The sequence below is a fragment of the Centroberyx affinis genome, unplaced genomic scaffold, assembly GCF_046629955.1.
Source record: "Centroberyx affinis isolate AG114_WGS23_722 - 3 ecotype Tasmania unplaced genomic scaffold, CSIRO-AGI_Caff_v1 ptg000010l_1, whole genome shotgun sequence".
NCBI classification, from domain to species: domain Eukaryota; kingdom Metazoa; phylum Chordata; class Actinopteri; order Beryciformes; family Berycidae; genus Centroberyx; species Centroberyx affinis.
The window spans coordinates 8422-30325 of record NW_027278726.1 but is presented as its reverse complement, the minus strand read 5'-3'; the positions used below and the strand labels follow the sequence as shown (position 1 = coordinate 30325).

Sequence of the window (21904 nt, the reverse complement as noted above, 5' to 3'; positions counted from 1 at the left end):
CTGTGTTAATAAGGCATATTAGTGTGGTATTCATTTTACGCCCTATTATTGTGCTGTAGAGCGATACTGGCTGCTACACCTTCTCTGAAATCATGGATTTCAGCTTTAACCTGAACAAACCTTAATGATAGCATCCAACTACTAACCACCAACCGGTAGCTAGTGCACAAACCAGATATGTGTACAACAAGACAGTGATGGTTAGCTAACTAACAAGCTGTCATCTAAACACAAAATCGATCAATTGTGTTACAGTAGAGACTAGTATAGTCTTATGTTTAGAAACACCATCAGCTGTTCACAGCCACAGAGCAGAGGACCTCCAATATGGCCGCCAGAAGACGTGTTACACACCTGAAAACCCTCTGTATTATACAAGCAGTTGATTACCATTACAGCACACTGAAACAAACAAACCCAGAGAGAGAGAATATTCATCATACTTGTAGCTGGAGCAAGTCTATGGAGAAGCCAAGTCACTCCAACAGGCTCATTAAAATAACATTAACCTGCCATTGGCTTGAGCATGTTTGCATCTTATATAATGTCTGACATCTCAATGTTCATTCGCTCATAGTCACCTCCTTCCACACAGGCGCACACACACACACACACACACACACTGCTCTCTCCTGTAGTTTCTAAGCAGGCAAGACAGGCTCTGGTGGATTAGCCCGGCCCAGGTCTATAATCTATAGTTCCTCTTTGGCATAAAGCCCAGCTACACACAGCCTCACAGAGAGAAGTGGGCTAACTCTGGACATGTGGTGAGGTAGTCAGTTGGCTGGGCTTCAGAAAACCCACAATCCACTTCAAGGGCTCTTTTAACAGCCTGACCAGGGCTGTTTTTTGTGGTTGAGGGAGGGAGCAGCTGAAGAAGTAAACTGCACTGACCCCACCAGCCTCTTTTATTTCCATTCGTCTGTTTGTCCTTGAAAAAAGTCACTTTGTCCAGGGATTAGTGTAGTTCTCCTGAATCACTTAGCCTTTATAAGGTGCTTTTGAAACCAGCCCACTATTTAACTGCCTTCCTTTCACTTTTCAAAACGACATTGATGATAACATGGCTTATACTGTAGCTGCATCATTGAGAAGGTCACAGGGAGAATATAAGATATTATATGACTTCTTGAGTCTCTGCCCTTGTGGTTGATTTGTACATACTAGGATTAGACCAGTATAGCAGTATAGCACCTTTTATTAAAAATCAGATGTGTTTCCACCCTGACAAGAATACAGTTATGAGGGAAACACTGAATACTTGTATTATATAGAATACTACTAAAAATATGGGTATTGTATTGGCCTTCAAAAACATATATCAGGTAAGTACACACACACACACACACAGTCTGATCCGCACACAGGGAGTCTAGCAGCTCTCCCTCTTTCCACCTTACAGCCCTGAAAGACTCCTCCAAGAGGTCCATCAACAGCGACTGGAAGATCGAGCTTCCAGGAGAGTTTCAGCTGGCCGGTACCACGGTGCGCTACGTGAGGAGGGGATTGTGGGAGAAAATGTCCGCCAAGGGACCCACCAAGACGCCCCTGCACCTGATGGTAAAGACATCAGTCACTCCGTTATGCACTGCGTTATGTCACAGCATGACCCGGCTTTAATGGCAGGACCTAAACCTCTTATCGCCGGTCTTTATGCTTGTGCGTGTCTCTATTTGTGCATGTGTGAGTGTGTGAGTGTGTGTGTGTGTGTGTGTGTATGAGGGATAGAACGATATAGCAGCTTGCCGATACACTGGTTGTCTATGGGAAGCCCTTTACCTGAATTGATTATAAGGGGCATTTTGATCAGATTCCAGACAAGTATGAATAAATATGTTTTTTTATTAGGGGTTCAAGCCCGTTTTCTGTCCAAAACCACCAATTGGCCAGATGGTGGCGCTCTAACAAACAACTTTATGTTTTGGCCAATCATACTGACCTCCATGATGAAGATGCACAAACAGGAAAGGAGGCATAGTTCCTAAATGCTTCATGTTGGAGCAATCAAATTTGGTAAATGGTAAGAAGGATGTTTTTATGTATTTATTTGTCTGCATACTTTTATAGAGGCCCTCACTCTTATGTAAATTATGCTTTTATTCAGTTGTTAACTGTGAGCAAGAATATAATAATTTCAACTTCAACTTCAACTTCACATCTTGTTCACTACAGAAGCAACAAAAATGGACCCAGTCATCCAGATTATGGCACTATAACATGCAACTTTATATTTTGGCCAATAACTCTTAAACCGTAAGGCCTAGAATCCAAAATGTTTTTTTTTTCCTCAGATTCAATGGCCAGGCACAAATCCATTGCATATGTCGCTATTTCTCATGCAAACTTGATCCAATCTCAACTGAATTTTGTACACAGTTTATATTGACATCCCAGACTGTTACCCAGAGTTTTTGGCCATGGTGCACAAATGAAGTTAATTGTAAACACACGCAAATGGGAAGTGAGGCATAATTCCTAAATACTAGATCCTATTTGGGATGGACCCCAAAGCATCACAGACCGCATGTCAGACAAACCCTTGACCAGACCTAACTATTTTTTTTAAATTCCTCTTACAAAGTTGCCTTAATTGCAACCAAATTTTACAGCACATTTCAATATTTGTCATAGGCTTGGACCCCATTAATGGCCAATTCCAGCCATTGTATGGATTTGGTCTATTAATGTTACCTATTCAAAAATATATTGTGAGAACAGCAAAGCTCACAAAAAGAAAATTGCTTTTTTCGGACAGTACAAAGACAAATCACGCAAAATTTATACGCCACATGCATACACACAAAAGAACAACCAGGCGCGCCCCGTGCGGAGCTGGAGACGTGGATGAACAGTTGATTACACTATTGGGCATAGTTCTAAGGCAGTGAGCTGGACTGTAATTAAAGGTAATGAATCTCATTTTAGGGATGTTCAGTAGTAACAAACAGCGCAGTCTTCACTATGTTTTTTATATCCTTGTGGAATACTGTTCTTACTCCCTGTGCTTAATGAGAAGGCTGCAGGCGCTGCACTAATGGGATGCGTTGTATAAGAACAAATGAATGGCTCGTCCTTAGTAGCAATTACCTTTCTGAATACCACTCTCAATTATACAGGCAGTTAAAAAACAGACTGGATGCATTAGTCTCTCACGTTCTGTATAAGCTACATGAGAGAAGGTCAGATGGCATGAAAGTTGATGTTAAGTTGTTTAAATAGTCCTTTGAGGGCATAACAGTTACAGGGAATGAATCCTCTCTCTTGCTCTCATATACATATATAGAGTTAGATACATACAATAGACTTTATCATTTTATGTTACATCAATCGGCAAAACAAACATTTATATGACAGTATGACGCATTATTACTTTAAACTCTGTTCCCCAAATGAGAAGGTGGGTAAACTGAATCGAGGTGGGTTTACCCTCCACTACATCACTGCTTGGCAAACTTTGGACTCATGTTCTCCCTTCTTTAATACTCTCTCTCTCTCTCTATCTCTCTCTCTCTCTCTCTCTCTCTCTCTCTCTCTCTCTCTCTCTCTCTCTCCCCCCCTTTCCCAGGTGCTGCTCTTCCATGACCAGAGCTATGGCATCCACTATGAGTACACAGTGTCTCTGAACGCAACTCAGGAGAGGAGCAGCGAGGAGCAGAAGGAACCAGAGCATCTCTACATCTGGACACACAGCAGCTGGCAGGACTGCACCGTCCAGTGTGGAGGAGGTGACACACGCGCACGCACACACACACACACACACACACACAGGGACTCCCATGCCAACCCTCACTCATCGTTGCACAGTCACATTACATCAGGTTTGTAAGATAAGATCACATTAATGATCCCCGCAGGGAAATTAGGTTGCAGCAAAATCCTACAGCAAATAAACTGTAATTAAGAATATAGCAATAGGGTATATTAAACATAATGCAACCGACAATTACAAAATTTGAACATATTAAGTTGAAATGCATGAGTGACAAGTATGAAGAAATATTAATTACAGCATTGTGAGGGTGTGCAAAATAACAACAGTGGAACATATTGAGACAGAAAAAAATTACAATTGGGAAGATTCACACCTATTAGTGAGTCATGCTCAGTCACCTATTACGGTGACACTGATGTATTTGCATGTATTACTGTCATTACGGTAAAGCGAAAATGATCTATTTACATCTATTAGCATCTTTTACGGTAACTCTCAAAATTTTGGGATTTGTGTCTATTAGGGCCATTACGGTAGCCTAAGTGCAAGTGCAACGATGTGAAGGACGATGAAGAATATGAAGAATATCAGAAGGAATATGAGAATTTGAAAACAAAATGCAAGAATTTACAGCTTATATACATGATGGGCAAAATATGCGGTGTATTCACAATACATTTATATGCATATTTCTGTACAAAGTGCCGAGTCTTTCCGGGGCAGCTTTAGCCAGCTGACCTCAGTCTCCATGCAGCGCGACATTGAGCTGCTTTCAGCCCTGATCTGCTGGCTGCCCTCCCTCCCCTCCCCTCCCCTCCCCCTGCTGCTGTCGTCCACTGTGTTTATAGGTTGGATATATGGAGCTCTAATCTTGACCGCTGCATGTCACCCATCTGCTGCCCTGATATGGGGGCGTCTGGCCAGCAGAGAGTGGCTGCCAGGTCAGGCAGTGCTTCAAACAGAGCTTGGCCTGGGAGATACAGTATGGGCAGGATGGGATGTGGTGGTAGCATGAAACCCTGAAAGAGTTTCATTGGTATGGTTTTCAGTGGAGAGTTTTAGTGTCCCATGATGGGTAAAATGCTGTTTCAGAGGCTTTTCCACCCTGGCAAGAAAGAAATTATTGGGGAAACACTGCATACTTGGAATTTTTTGGCATCGAATATCCGCTGTCTACAGCTTCAATCCTGACAGATCTGTATCGGTATCGGCCTTCAAAAGCCCGTATCGGTCTAACCCAACTAAAGATAACGTTAAGGCTATTACTGCTGGTTTTAGGGGAGGAGGCTGGGGGTAAATTAGGCAGACTGGAGCCATGTCTGAAGCTGAGGAAGGCTGGATGGCTGGGAGGTCGGACAAAGAGACAGAGTCCAGCGGAGAACCGGTGGCTAATCCAAGCATATTAGACAGGCAGAGGAGGTTTCCCCCTGTGGAACTCGCAACAGGGTTCAGATGCATGCGGGCCTACACACACACATACACACACAGCATAGGGCAGGCCTAATTGTCAGGCACCCCATCGCTGAGCTCCTGAGCGATTCCTCTTTTCCTATTATAACCTGTAATATAAAGGTAACCAGCACTCTGAAGCAATGTTCCAAATTACATGTACTTGAGAACGCCACTTTAAAAGGTGCAGTACACTGTTTTTATCCAGGAGAAGAAGTCAGATGCTCTTAGATTAGTTGCCAGGGGTGCAGTGTGGGGTAAATCCACCTATGGGCAGTTTACCTATTTTTAATCTGTTTAGGCTGACATAAATCTTTATGATATGAAATTCAGAGTACATCATAGTGACTGACTTAAGCTGACCCCCACCCTCCCCCCCATGCCCGTCCCATTGAGTTATGTATGGGTTCAAATCAGGGCCAATATGTTTGAGTTGAAAAAGAAAAAGTTGTAAATGAAACAAAAAATTATTGTAACCAAAAAGTAGTCATTGTAAGTTAAAATCAAGAACCAAAACCATGATGAACAAAATAATTATGAGTTGAGAGCAAAACAATCAGTTCTAAACCTGTAAAATATTAAGTTAATTAAAAAATACTGTAGTATTTATGTGTTTCGTCAACAGTATTTTTAATTAACTTAATATTTTACAGGTTTAGAACTGATTGTTCTGATTGAACCCATAGTTATGGCAGCCTGTAATTGACACAAACAACAGTCACATTTTCACAATGTAGAGGAGTAAGCTAGCCAATTACAGCTGAGTTCTAACAGAAACACCTAATGACAAGGAAATCTGTCATCACCATGCTAAATACTGGAATAGTAATGCTGCTTTGTCATTTCTCGTTTGGCTTGGCAACGAGGCTTTTTAGCCTTCGGAGCTGAAATGTGTTGCAGCTTGTAAGTAATTGTTGAGTCATTGGTATTTATCAACAACCTCATTAATCCCCTGCAGATATATTGAGGCAATGGGGCAAAAATCTTACTTTATATATACAGTATATATATATAATTTTGACTCTCCTCTGTTCTTTTCCTTTGTTTTTTCACTGTTGATCCTTTGATATTAATTTGAATGAAAGTGTTCCTCCATCTTGACCTCAGCAGGTGGATCGCTGCCCAGTGAGGGGATTGACTGGGATCTGTGGTTATCCTGAATCATTTCAAATACTCAGTAATCTTTTGCTGGGTCATGTAACCTGGCTTGATGGCAGGGTGTGTGGTTTTCATGGCTTTGTTTCGGCTTGGTTTTCATGGTTTTCTTTGGAGCGATTTCAGTTTTTGACAGAGGTGAGGGGGAGAAGTTACCACTTGGTGTCAGCTGTTAGTGTTTTCAGTATTTCATGGTCGCAGCATCAGCTAAATCTGCTGCTATTTTGCTGGTATTTGCTGGCATTACATCTAGGAAGTCACAGGGTTTGTGTTGTTTTTGATGCAGTTATCAGGGTTATTATAGGGTTAATTATAGTTTTTTTGTTTTTAATCTTTTTTTTTTTAGTTTGTGTTATATGTTCCATTCAAAGTTTATGATTGTGGTTTAGGTTTAGTTTGGGGTTTAATTTTATGATTTTGTTCTCATTTTTGTCCTTTTAGTTAAGCCCAATTAGAGGGGAAAATGGCTGTTCCACAGTTGTTATGGAATGTTAACTTCTTGTTTGCTTCATGTTTTTACATGATTTAAGTTGAATTCCCTTAAGGTCGGAGAATAATTTGCCTTCTTGACAGAAATGACTCTGTTCTCCACACTCAGGACTGGATCTGTTTTCATTTCATGCAGTTAGTTTTGAAGCCAGGCAATATAGTCAGTTGGTTTGAGGTTTTTTGGGGGGTTTTTTTGCTTCATTTTGTTTTTGTTTTTATTCCAGTTTATGAAAATGTTTTTTCACACTTTGTTTTTGTTTCAGTTTTAAATTCATTTCACAAGAATAGTCTGTGATAATTCACACAGGATGCATCTACCATCTACTGCACTGTTGCGCAGTAGCTGAATTGGAACTTGCATGACCCAAGTGCTCACAATCAAAGGATTTGCTTGTAAGATTTATTAAACTTGATGGTAATAAAGTCCTATTTTGCAAGTAGCAACTCCCTCTAGCTCTTTAAAAAAAATGTCTAAACTATGTTTTTACAGTGAAGTGCTACTGAGCTTTAAATGGAAAAAGGGAATGTTGGGATGTAGATTGTATCTCAGAGGTCTAAACCAGTTCATCTTCGTTGCCCCATCCACTCCGACTGCTATACTGAGCCAGAATAAAAGTAATTTTATACATTATACTGTAAACCGTAGGCTCTTTAAAGCCTTGTAGCTGTCTCCTAGCCGGGGTCTCAGCAGTTGATGTGGTTTTGCTTTGCTTTTCTCCCTGGGATTAATATGAGGCTGTTTTTTATGGTCTAGCTTGGCAGAGTCATCACAACAGAGACTTAATGAGATAATCCTACAGTCTGGCCAAGCCTCTGTTTTCAGAACACTACGTATCCCAGAAGCCTCCAATCTTCCCAGCTTGTTCTCAGAGCCCCATTACACACACACACACACACACACACATACACACACAAACACACTATGCTATTATACTATAAAGTGTTGAATCGGTTTTAAATAAATATAAAGCAGTTGTACTCCCCTTGTGGAAACTTTGGCATGACTTGAAATTAGCTTTTAGTAACCACACACACACACACACACACACACAGGCACACACACCCTTTACCATGCACCCCTCTGTCAGCTAGTGCAACCCTCCAGTGAACTACATCAGAGCCTCAGCCTAATGCAGAGGCAATTACACAATAAAAATCAGTTAATTAGAGGTAACGAACTCAAAGGACTGACTGCCTTATTTCCAGAGGCTCTTCTCTGCTTCTGGACACGTTCCAAGATCCTCCGCAACGGGGTGAAGCACTGACCCCTGTGTGTGTGTGTGTGTGTGTGTGTGTGTGTGTGTGTATGTGTGTGTGTGTGTGTGTCCAGGTGAGAGGAGGACAGTGGTTTCCTGTATGAGGATAGCCAATAAGACCATGGAGCTGGTCAACGACAGCCACTGTCAACCTGAGAACCGGCCGCAACCCCAAGTACGAGCCTGCAACACTCACCCCTGCCAGTACCGGTGAGACACGCACACACACACACACACACACACACACACACACCCTTGTACATGTATGAGGATCTTCCATTGACTGCATTCATTCTTTACAGGGTTTATGGGAAATGTGGTCTTCATTTTGACAAGCACTAACCATTTGTTTATGGCAATTATACCAATGTATCATAATTAATGTTATTGTGATGTTTGAAAATGCAACACATAGCACCTTTAACATGGCTCATCCACCAGCTTCACTGTACAGTAGAGATGAGAGAGATCTGTTCTGTCTAGATAGCATTTAGAAAAGCACCTTTTCCGTCTCTCTGCAGTGTTTTCCTCACTGATGTGGAGAACTGTGTCCTCTCACACCTTGATCGCTGAAATTGCTCAGAGACTTGTGGCAGAATATCCCAGGGAGTCATCTCTCAAAAGACTAATTTGTAGATGTTCATTTTTCAAAAGCAGATGCACTCTGAAAGGAAAATCAAAGCTGAAGTCTTCCTGTGATGTTTAATGCCACAGCTTTGTTTCCTCTTTGATGCTGAAGTTGTCTCTGGTAAAAAAAATAATAAAAGGAGCACAGACAGGCTCTGCAGTTTTACTGTTAGATGTTACTGTTAGATGTGAGTTTCTGTGAGCAGGGTACAAAGTAGGATTCGAACGATATGGGGTTTTGGACACCAATACTGGTATTTTTGGATTGAAGCTGTTGATAGATTATATTCTGTACCAGAATTCACTGTCTTTAGGTTTGACCATTTTCAAGCCAAAAAATTCCAGGAAAATTGCAAGTATTCATCATTTCCCCAGAGAATTTTGGTGTCCCTTTAAATTACAGCCCATTAATTATGCAGTAATGACCGGAAATAACTAAGTAATATCCAAGTGAAATAGATGTAATAGCTAGTTATATCATTAGAATGACTGGTAATTACTGAATAATATACAAGTAAAAAAAGTGCTTTTACCAGTACTTGTATTATATAAGTGGCACTACCACACACTTGTGAAAACTTAGAGAGATGCTGGATCGAAGCATAAACTAGTTCAAAGAAGAAGAAACACACTGTCTGTATTGATTTATCTTACACAGAGTGGAGGGACAGTCATTACAGAAAGGGACAACACCTGTGCAGGAACAATCAATGTTTTTTCATTAGGTTTTCATTTGCTTATAATGTAGAATACATACAATAAGACATTGTATATTTTATAAAAGACATACCAGTACTATGTACAATATTCACTCAGATATACAGCTGTACTCCATACCAACCCAAATAACAGAAAACAACAGAAACCTCGGGCCTAGCCTGGTAAAAATCTATTTTTTACTTGTATATTACTCAGTAATTACTTAGTAATTAGTAGTTATGCTATAACTAGTTATTACATCTATTTTACTTGGATATTACTTGTGTAGTTTCCAGTCATTACTACATAATTAATGGCCTGTAATTTAAAGGGTTACTAAATATTTTTATTAGCAGTGTGGAAAACCACTGAAACATTTAGCATTTAGACCATGGGACATTAAAACTCTCCACTGAAACGCAGGATAATAATGATTATAATAATAATAATTGTGTGGAATCTGATCAAAATGTCGAATTAGAATCAATTCAGGTTCAGTTTGTCAGGTCTGTGAGAAGTGTAGGGATCGTCTCTTGAAGCACATGTAATCCTACGATAGAACCAAACAATATTATCTCCTGCTCTCTCTACTCCAAAATATATATAAAAAAAATCTCTTGATGAATGCATTGGCTCCTCTCCTTTAAAGAAAAAACAGTATGAGAGAAGTGCCTGTGGCAATATCAGTATGCATGCGATCACTCCTCACTGAGTCGTCTCTTCTCCTGACTTGTTCCCTCTCCAAACCATAGGACTGTAAAAAACAGCTGAAGCTTTCAGGCTCGCTGGCTGAATCCACGCCAAGTTAGCTTGGAACAGGAAATTTGGAAGTCGCATTGATAAAAGGAAACTACCCGAAATAGAAGAGGGGGGAAAAAAAACGAAGACTTCCCACTGAGCATCAGAGAGAGGGAGAGAGAGAAAGTTACAGAGAAAGAGAGAGAGAGGCACAGAGGCACGGAGTGCGAGAGGGAGGAGGGGGAAGAGATGAGAAGGACGGGGAAACGGGAGAAAGAGTTAGACAGACAGACTGAGATAAAAAGAGACGGAGGGGCAGAAGAGGAGAGGAGATCCTGGAGAAAAGGAGACGAGAGATGGATCAGAAGGACGGGGGAGAAGGGAAGGAGTGGTGGAGCTGCAGAAACAGACGAAGGAGAAGACTTCATACTAAATACTTTATTGTCAGGGAACTCAGTTTCTTGCCAGATTCCCATATGTTGAGTGCTAACTGAAGTTCGATTGATAAGGGTTTTTGGAAGCCAATACTGATTCTTTTGGACTGAAGCTGCCGATAGTAATCAATATTTTATGCTGCTATTCAGTATCTATAAATCTGATAATTTTCATGTCAAAAAAATCCCCAAAAATGACAAGGATTCAGTGTTTCTCCCAGAATGTTCTTGTCATTTAGACCATCATGGGACACTAAAACTCTCCATTGAAACCCCTTCCATACTAATGAAAATCTTTTAGCATTGGCAGCTGCTTAAGGCAGGGTGGAAAAGCCTCTGAAACAGTATTTAGATCATTATGAACTATTGAGGGAGGTTTCTAACTACATTTCTGAAAAATCTCATTTAGAACATGATCCATCCCTGATCCTACCCAATTATAGGAAACGCTGTGCATTATGGGTTAAGAGAGGCGAGAGTCTAATATGACATTTTAATAGGGAAATAGAAAACGCTTGCAGAGTGTCAGCAGAATCTCCCGTTTCTACAAACCGAATTGTAAAACTGAGAAAATAAGTGAAGGTATCAATTATTCATTCAGACCCTCATTCCATAAACACCGGGCTAATCCTTTGTTATACATGAGGACCTCGACTCTCCCGCAGAAAGTAAATGTAATGATCCACAAATGGCATGTTTGTTTACCCCAGAAGAAAATCCTCTGCTGCACCGAATGTCTGATCAATGAAGGGAATGACTGCTCCCACATGTCTTTTGTTGATGAATTACGGTTCACCTGAAATGTGCCTTTTGAAGAGAGGCTGTGAAAACGGATGAATCACCACGGAAAAACAACCTTAGGTCAGACTAGAAAACACGTCACAATGTAACATCTTGCCCTCAGATTCGGCCCAAAGCGAACAGACTAGAGCTTTGAAAACACCCAAAGTAACACGTTGTTCCCTGATTCGGACCAGCGCAAACGGACTGTAAACACTCTGTGTGCTGTGTGTTTCCCAGGTGGGTGACGGGCGAGTGGGGGTCCTGCTCGGTGACCTGCGGGAAGGGTCTTCAGCAGAGGGAGGTGGTTTGTGTGTACCAGCTGCAGAACGGCTCGCTCATCCACACCAGGGACCTGTACTGCCAAGGAGGCAAACCCCCCGTCCTGCAGGGCTGCGAGGGCCGCCTCTGCCTCACCATCTGGGAGGCTTCGGAGTGGTCCAAGGTAAGACGCACACACACACACACACTGTACGTTGTTGTCATGTGGTGACTGTCATGTTTGAACTGTGGCACTCTCCGTTCCCTAGCCTAAATGAGTCGAAATTTGATCTCATCTTCAGTTTTTATCATTATAATGGAGAGCAAAGATCAGCCAGCAGTCAATATAGGCAGATTTTTTACATTTTTGTGGCAAATATTAGATGCATAGGGACTTTGCCGTAGGGTTTAATGAATAGACGCTCCCGATGCATAAATACACATTCTAATCAATCACCCTTTCTATTCCTGTCTTATTTAATAAGCTGGTGCTGAGTGGAACTAATAATTCACCACAGGGAGGCTTTCACTAATATAACCCTCCTCTCCCTCTTCCCTTCACGCCTTTCTGTCCTCCGCTCCCGCTATCTATCTATTCCCACTTTTTCTCTCTCTCTCTCTCTCTCTCTCCCCGTCCCTCTCTTTCCTCCAGTGTTCGTCGGACTGCGGCCGAGGGGTTCGCAGACGGACGGTGTCCTGCACGAACCCCCAGGGCCGGTGTGACCCTCTGTCCCAGCCTGCGCAGGAGGAGCCCTGTGAGGACCACTCCAAATGTTACGAATGGAAGACCGGGGACTGGTCCAAGGTCGGTCAAATTAGAGTTTTAGTGTCCCATGATGTGTCTGAATGCTGTTTCAGAGGCTTTTCCACCCTGACAAGAATACAATTCTGGGGGTAACACTGAATGCTTGTAATGTTTTTGGCTTAAAGATATTGAATAACGGCACAAAATATCGGCTATTGGCAGCTTTGCAGCAGAAAATCAGTATCAGTAGTTGGATTCGAAAACCTTTATCGGTGGAGCCCTTGTTAGTGCTCAACATATGGGAGTCTGGCAAGCCACCCACGTCTATGTCTGATGAACAGATGCCTTCAACTAGCAGAAAATTAGCTCCTTGATAATTAAGAATTTATTATTCATCATAATTGGCATGTTTATTTTTTGGCATGAAAATAGTCGCATTGAATCTCAGGACAAAATGTTACCTGTCGGCCTTCAAAAACCCATATTGGCTGAACCCTAGTCCAACATAAGCAATAATCGTTATAACACAAGTGAGATCAAACTTAGATATGTACAAAGACACTCACTCACTCATTCACACACTCACACACACACACTCACACACACACACATACACACACTCACACACACAGTGAAATGCCCAGCTGTGGATGAGCTGATGGATAGCTGGTGGACAACTGTCTGACACCTGCCTAGAAGAGGGATAACCTCCTCTTTCACAGCTGGCTCACCTACACGCACACACACACCTACACACACACACACACCTACACACACACACACACACACAGACCATAGATGTTTTCATTGACCTACGGTACAATATATTTTTAATGTCAGCTGGTAAGCATTAACATCAGATATCAAAGACCACAAACTTTAAGACCCAGCTTCCTACTCTCTCTCTCTCTCTCGCTCTCTCTCTCCCTCCCTCTCTCTCTCTCTCTCTTTTAAACCCCCTGACGTTCTGCAGTGTTGATGTACTAAAGACTAGGGTTAGACTGATATATTGCTAGGCCGATAATGGCCTTTTAATAAAAAAAATTATATCATCCAATCTAATGTCATCCACCTCTAATATGATGGAGGTTCATTCTTGGCCACAACTAATGAACATGTTTTCATTATTATCATTACTATTAGCAGTAGAGGTAGTATAATTAGTGTTAGTGTTATTAGTGTGTGGTGTGGGAAGATTTTACCCAACAGCTTCAGGGTGTCAGTCTGCAAAACCCGACATGAAACCTGCCTCACCCTGCCTTAAGGAGCTGCTAACACACCTAAAAGAATTTCGTTAGTCTGGCTTTCAGTGGAGAGTTTTAGTGTCCTATGATGGTCTAAATGCTGTTTCAGAAACTTAGTTTTCGGCAGCTTCAATCCAAAAATATCAGTCTGGGTATCAGTATCAGCCTTCAAAAACCCATATCAGCCGAAGCCTCCTGATGACTGCTCCAGATGTGCTCGCTGAGCTCTGCTGTAGAGGTGAAAGGCAAAGCGCACCTTCCTCAGCGGTGGGGAGGGAAACATGAACTCCCCCTCTCCAGTTCCACACCCTGAGCAAAGGGGATTTTGTGTTCCCCCCCTAATGACCCCCGAGGCTTAGGCCTGGCGCCGCCTTTTGAAAGAGCCTCATAAACTCCTCCGGCTGGGTTGCAGGCAGCTGAACGTGACACTTGGCAACAGGCCTGAATGATATATGAGGTGAAAACGCACTTGTTTTTATGACTGGAAGAGGAAGTAGTCAGGTTGTCAAACCTAGAATGCGTCACTTGCGTTTGAACTGTAACCTGCGCTACGCTGAAGTATCAAAATGATCTTTTAATCTTTACTTATCCAGGGAAAGTTGACTGAGCTCCATGTTCTTTTCTAGTGACGCCCTGTTACACATTTGCACACTTTCACACTTTCACACCAGGAGCTGCCTGATACAAGCCTGATACTTGTACTGTCAGCCACTGGGAGCCACCCAGTGCAACCACAGTCTTCTACTGGTGGACACAGAGCAGCTCCTGGAGAAATTGGGAGTTCAGTGCCTTGCTCAAGGGAACCTCAACAGTGTTTGCTGAGGGAGGCAAGTGTTACTCATTCACTTCCCCAAGCACATTTTTCCCGCCAGTCCAGGGATTCGAGCCTGCGACCTTACAATCACAAGCCTGCTCCTCCAACATCTAGTCTACCACTGTCCAATCCTGACCGCTGTGTTTTCTATTTGTGCTTCTGCTCTTGCGGTCACACATTCGTCTCTTAGGGGAAATGGCTAAACACATTTGACAGTATAATGATGCTTGGCAAATGAGTTGTTGTGAGGCGTCTTGTGAGCCTCGGAGCTCCACTAGACCGCGGATATCGCAGCATTATTAACTTTTAATGACATTTCCGGATCTGGAAGTGCATGTCTGACTAACAGGACCTGAGGGAGCTGCAGCAGCCTATCCACACATCCTAGCCTAGCATAGCAGATATGACATACAGCTGACAGGGGACTGTGTGTGTGTGTGTGTGTGTGTGTGTGTCAGAGAGTATGTCTGTGCTGTTGTACTATCCTTTTGAAGACCAGATGTCCTAAAAAGAAAAGAAAGATGTTGAAAATCCAAAGTGGGGACATTTTGCTTGTCCTCACTTCTACAAGAGGTTAGTTTAGGATTTGGGATTTGGGTTTAGGATTAAGATTAGAATAACAATTAGGTTAGGGTTAAGGCTAACAAGTATAGTAATACAAATGTGTTTGTGTGTCTGAAATTGGAGCCGAGAACAAGTCACACGTACCTGCAGAAACTGGTGGATTTGTTGTGAACCCTTCAGTGTGCCTAATCTCCTGAGAACAAGCAGAGCAATTATCAAAGGTGTTTAGCAAATGGAGCATTGCTGTGTTTTTTTTTGGAGCAGGGCGAGGTTCAGAGTCTTAGCTCACCGCACCATTTAGCAGCTTTAATGAAGAGACACGGGGTGGGGGCGGGGGCGGGGGGTGCGGGGCGGGGATTTCACATGTACACACTGTCTGGCTTCTTATTGCGCTCTCTCATTCTCTCTCTTCCTCTTTGTCCCCTCCCGCTCTTTCTGTTTCTCTCCTTCTTTCCTTTCTTTGTTTCTGCACCAGATGACTACAGCTGATTACTGTCAACTTGTTATGCAACGTGCAACTTTTACTGTGATCTTAACTTCGCTGCTTAATACAGGTGCTAGAGGAAGTTTCTGGCAAATGGGGAACTTAGTCATGAACATAATGTAGTTTGAACATTTACAGCATTGCATTATGTAATTAAAGTTTATCAAAGGTTAAATGTGTAATATTTCTGCTTTACTGAAGCATAATATAACTAGTAAATATCAGCAAAGGTTCCTGAATGTTAGTGAGTGAAACAAAGTGAACAGGCGCACAAGCTGCTGAGATTTCTTTATTCCCGAGCCTTGATTTGTTGTTGTAATGACATCGCTGAACGATAGAGGCCAGCACTCGACCAGAAATTACACATAGATGCATAAAATTAAATGCGTTTGTTAATGGCTTAGTAAACATGTACAAATGTATCATGCATTAGCTTAATATGTCCCACCCCAGCCGCCCTATTGGTTATTTACACCAGAAGTGACTCTGATGGCTGTCTGATGGCTGTTTTTTTCAATCCCATGGCAGCTAAATATGTTTAGATAGAAGGTGACATCAACTCTCATTAGTATGAACCTTGTCTCAGTCCATTGTGCCATTAGTATTCACTCCATCACATCATTCCACAGACACAATTATGTCTGTAAGTCAGTCTATAAGACACTATACTCATTTAAAAAGGAAGCTCATGCTGACCCTTTGACAAATCCCGTCAGATCTCCTGAAACGTCTTTAATCTTCCCACGGTGTTGTGGCGCTGCAGCACAACGCTGCCAGTCCTCATCCTTCATAGGTCCGCTGACCTTTCATAAGGACGTATATGGAGTAGTGGATACTTTGATCAGCCTATTAGATATTCTGTAAGAGGGCTCAGTCAGTCGGTTTCTGAAAAGAAAGCGACAAGTTGGCTTGATTTACATTTCCTCATATACCCATGAATATTAAAGGCGCAGTGTGTAAGATTGATGTTCTGTGCAGATATTCAATATTTTTAAATATGAAAGATTAACATGCCGACGTAAACATGCAGATCATGATAAATACTTTATCAAAGATGCTCATCAGATATGGAAAGGGACAGCTTACCAGACTCTCAGATGTTAAGTAGTAACACTTCAGGCCGATATTAATACTGATATTTTTGGACCGAAGCTGCCAATAGCCAGTCAGTGTTTCCACGAGAATTGTATTTGTGTCAGGGTGGAGATGCCTCTGAAACGGATCAAAATGTTCCATTACAATCAATTCAGATTAAGGGCTTCCCATAGAGAACCAGTGTAGTATTGATCAATTCTACAATAAATATGTAATCAGTCAAACTGCATCATATCCATCTTATCAGAGGTGGACGATACTGACTGGCTAATATCTGAATTTTAATGAAAGGCTTGATGTATTGGTCTAATCATATTTGAAATACCTCTAAAATGTATCAGGTCCATCTGGTGGGTGCGGTGCATCAGTGGTCTCAGGGGAACCGTACCACCCACCGGCAATCAAAAGCATCTCCGTGAACCTCACATAAATTATGCAGTACCCAGTATGCCATGACGTTTATGGGTGCATCTAGAGTAGACGCTTCATTAAGCACCTCCAATGGCCCCTCCGCTGTCCAAAGGAACACCGGTCTCTGATCCAAACCCGACTCAACCTGGCACCGAAGTACTCTGTTGAATTGTTAGGCGTCTGTTGTCTGCGTGGGGCTCCATCGACCATGTGTGCCGAAGGTTTCACAAGTAGCGTGAAACAGGAGTAGCACTGCTTTGTCCTTCTCTGTAAAGCTGTCTTTATTCATATGCAAGCCTTGGTATTTGAAATCACATCTTAACAACGGTCAGTATATGAGTTTCTGACACATATTAGCCAATGAAAATAGGCGCACAGGGATCATCTTGCTTTCACGAGGCACATGGATTATTTCCAGTATGTGTCACTGCATGGTAGGTATATAGGAATCTCTGCTTAGGACTTTCTAAAGAGGACACAATGTATGCTGGGGGGACTGGAGGAACTGCCGAACTCCTTTAGGGAAAAGAAATGTGACATCCACACAGAGTGCAGGCAATCCATCATCTCATGAACTGTTGCTCCTACTTTACCCCCAACAGGTGGGCCACTGCTCAGTAGCATGAGACTGTCGCAAACCACAGTAACACTACTGCGTCCCTTTTAAGCGTAGACACAAAATGCCCTTCGGATCCCCCTCCCGCAGTGTGAAGATGATCACACCGGGTACATGATGGATAAAGAATACTTGAGGAGATTGATCGTGATTCTTTCTATCCCAGCTCTCTTTAGCTGGGTAAAGACGGCTTTAGAAACAAGACGTATGATTTTCTACTGTATCAGCTAATGGCCATACAATCACGATGGAGATTTATACGGTAGAAACAGCAGCTATGACATTTCTAGGATGTTGTGGTGGACAGATATTTCAGACATTTCAGAACATCTAAATCCACTTTTCAACTGTTGTGCAATGAAATTGAACCATTCATGGGCCCATAATGCCAAGCCTACGTCATTATACATTCAACATATGTGTTTCCAACACTATTAATCACATAATTAGTTTATTGGGAAAAAAATAATGTTCTGCTTCAAGTGAGCCTGAACACTTTTTTTTTTGCAATGTTGGGGTTTCCATTTGCAGATAATATAACATACCATTTCCACTCTTACAGATTTGGGTATCTGGTTGAGTTCCAGTTTTGTAATACAACTTTTTTACTAGTCAGTGATGAGAAGATAATCATCCAGCCCAAGGGGTAATATGTGTTTTGTTGTGATATGTTATCTTGCAAGAGGCATATCACTGGTGTGAGGTTACTCCTCTCTTTCCACAGGAACATTGAGGGCAGTGAGGAACTCAATAACCCTGCCCCTCTCCACCTTCTGCTCAATAATTCACACAATTAGATTTTATTATTAGATTACTTGTGGTTATTTGTTTGTTTTCTGACCTGATGCTCATTTCATCCCACTGTCCCATTATTCCACACGCAGGCTGAGGTAGGCTGACTGCCCGCTCCTCCTCCCACTCTATCAGGACGGCACTCCTGGGCTTTAATGGAGTACCATTCACCTAGATTGAGTTATGAGATATTAGAAAACTAAGGCGTGGGTGCGCAGGGTAGAGGCTCGGGTATCAGAGTGTTATTGGTGCTCTGGATTTCCAGCCATCAGGCTGTCAGTCAGATAAGCCTAATGAATTATATCATGCACACCATGTACCATCGAGCTCTCTGCGTTCCTGTACCCTCATAATGGTACAGTACATACTGTATCTGTGGATCTTGTGTGCTGTGTCGGTGTGAGTGTATGTATGAGCATGAGCATGCATTTTAAGGCTTTTCTCTAGGGTTAGTGCTGGAGTTAGGCACACAGTATGCTTATCAGGGTCATTGATAATGAAACTAATGAGAGGAATCCTCACCCTATGTTCAGACTTAACGCGAAATGCATGCAAAGTCAATGGAAGGAGGTGAACAAAGCGAGATGGATGCAACTTCACTCTAGGTGGTGCAGCTTTTTAAACAATGAATTTTATCATTTCCAGGTCTTGAAAAGGTTGGAAAAGTATTGTTTAGCATTACATGCTAAACAAACATAGATATGCATTGCCTACACATTTTTGTCATTTTAGACAATTGTCCTTTGACATATTGTGATATTAGTTGTAGTGTAGAGTTACAGTCTATGGTCTAGTTGACAATCATATTGCCCAGTCAGCAGACACATATTGAACACTGACCCAATCCTTAAAGTCCAGTCACAAGATAAAGGTCTGGAAAAAGTCTTGATTTTTGAAGTGGAAATTGTGAAGGAATCCTGGTATGAACTTAAGATAAAGAATCCTCATACAAACTGAGAGGAGAAATCATGCTCATTAATCGGTTTTACTATTACACTGGCTGCATCATATGCTCCCTCTGAAATATACAAGCCATGCCAAGTGAATCTGTGTGTTGAACAAAGTTTTTGCAGTCCAATAGTAAATGGATTCCTTTAATTGCCTGCTTGTGCAAGGCATAGTAACAACCCAATAGTGTACAATCGCACTGTCCAGAGGTCCCAGGTTGCTGTTTGAAGCTAATTTGTAGCTCTGAACCAGCCTTGTACACACACCACACACACACACCACAAGAAACTTTTGTCCTTGTTCTGCTTTGAATAATTCTGTATTAATTCAGCCCATTCAGTCCAACACTTGAATGCAGAGTATTGTTCATTTGAAAAGCTTCTTTCCAAAGTAAATTGGTATAATTTTCAGTAGAAAAACTCACTTATTCATACAAAATAATTACTGGCATGAAAGTAAGCTACATTGTGTAAAAATATAAAAAACTTATTTTATTTTTTAGCCTTTCTTTAGAAAATATTGACATTTGTGTATAATTGTAAAATATTGATGCCCACAAGCCCCATCTTATTCATTCTGCCTCAGCTTCAGCCTGGAGATCTGACAGACAGCATCACACCAGGAGCAATGATACTGAAACTTTTCATTGGCTCTTTCCAGTGCTCATCATCGTGTGGGAGGGGCCTGCAATCCCGCGTGGTCCAGTGTATGCACAAAGTGACGGGTCGTCATGGTAACGACTGCCCGGCCACATTGAGACCCCCGACCTACCGACCCTGTCACCATGGCACCTGCAATGAGAAAATCAACGTGAACACCATCACCTCTCCCAGGCTAGGTGAGACTCTTGTTTCATACCAAACTTCATTAAAAAATATGGCATTTTAAAGGATAATTCTGGTTATTTTCAGCCCGGGCCTTATTTTCGAACATGAAGCTCTACAGTGAAGTGAGTGACGAAACTGTGAACACAATAAATCATCATGATGGCAAAAACTGGCCCCAGGTTGAAAATAACCAGAATTATCCTGTAATGTTGCCTTGCTAAAGCCTGGTAGAACATCACTTAAGACCTTTTACCAACTGCTAGGGCCACTAGTTTAATTCAGCATATATCCGATACATCAAAATTTTTATTTCTTTTTATTTCAGTAAAATCTCTTTAGAATTGGTTCTCACAGCCCATTACTGCACACCACTGTGTATTTTGGAGGAATAAAATTGTGGGAAAAATAAGCAAAACATTTCCAAAGAGTGACATTTTATTGAAAAAAAAGTGCTGCTTGATGTATTGGAAATATGCCAAATTGAAATTGTTAAAATGCAACAACTAGCCAGTAGTAGCTACTAGCTACGTAATGTTAGCTGTTATGCAAATCCGATGCTTTTCCAACATGACAGCTGGTTAGCTGACGATGGTTAGCTAGCTAACAAGCTGACATTATCTAAACACAAGATTGATCAGATGTATCAGTGATGAAACCATCAGTTCCCAGTCAAAAACAGCACAGTAATTAACCATCTTTGTTCAATTCTGTTGAGACGGCCGAGTCGGAAGTTTAGAAACAGAATCAGCTGTTGTCGCCCAAGAGTTGCGGTCCTCCAACATGGCCGCCAGAGGGCACGCTAAATCACCTGAAAGCCCTGTATTGACTCTCATGTTGCCCTCCTGCCTCTCTCCTGTTGTCCCTCCAGCTGCTCTGACCTACAAATGCATGGGGGACCAGTGGACGGTGTACTGCCGGGTGATCCGAGAGAAGAATCTCTGCCAGGACATGAGGTGGTACCAGCGCTGCTGTGAAACCTGTAGGGACTTTTACGCCAACAAAGTACTGCACAAGAGCTAATGACCAAACGCACCCACCCTCCTCCAAATAGCGCTCCTTTTTGTAAATGTTTTTACTATTGTTAAATGGTGTTATCAAAAGCAATCGCTATCATTGATGGAACTTTTTTGTATTCACAAAAGAAAACGGCAAGTGAACAAATACGTGTACATTTAAAGTGGGGTCATAAGCTTCTAGTTTCGATGAAGACTTGAAAATGTTCAATATTTCTTTCGCTGTATACCAAAAAAAAAAAAAAAGCATGTGACCTTTTGAGGAGCCTTTAGAAAGCCAATCCGGATGGCTTTGTTGCACAGACTGATTCAAAATATGAGCTAGATGTTGAAGTAGACATTCTCTGGCAAGTCTAGCAGATAACATGAGAGCATCATCTAGCCAGACCTTGTCTCCTCCCCTGTGTTCCTCAATTATCCTCCTTTTGTTTTGTTTTTTTGCTCTATTGTACTGTATTATAGCTGATTGTTGGAATTTCAGATAATTACAATAATATAATTATATAAGTAAAATTACTATACTTAAGTATTAATTAAGTACAGTATAATTTGTAATTATAAGTATTGACCAGGAGCCATGATAGAATACTGTAGAACTACAGTGAAACAACCAAGCTAATGATAGGAGACCCACTAATCCACAGGCCTGTTGGAGGCCTGGGACAGCTGATGTAGCAGAACCTGGTTCTAGCATAACGATACGCTCTAAGGGCACGCTTTCATGGTTGTGGTCCATTTCCATTCAGTTGCA

At 41.8% G+C, this 21904-nt stretch overlaps 1 protein-coding gene across 1 annotated transcript in view; it reads left to right on the top strand.

The window, feature by feature from the left end:
• adamts17 (ADAM metallopeptidase with thrombospondin type 1 motif, 17) overlaps nt 1–21160 on the top strand; it is a 94599-nt gene extending 73439 nt beyond the window's left edge. The window contains exons 17-23 of the mRNA XM_071532727.1: nt 1403–1560; nt 3566–3725; nt 8136–8271; nt 11580–11784; nt 12253–12405; nt 19974–20151; nt 21009–21160. Of these exons, the coding sequence (XP_071388828.1) occupies nt 1403–1560; nt 3566–3725; nt 8136–8271; nt 11580–11784; nt 12253–12405; nt 19974–20151; nt 21009–21160 (1142 nt within the window). The remainder of the gene's footprint in view (nt 1–1402; nt 1561–3565; nt 3726–8135; nt 8272–11579; nt 11785–12252; nt 12406–19973; nt 20152–21008) is intronic.
• Nucleotides 21161–21904: the final 744 nt, after the last annotated feature.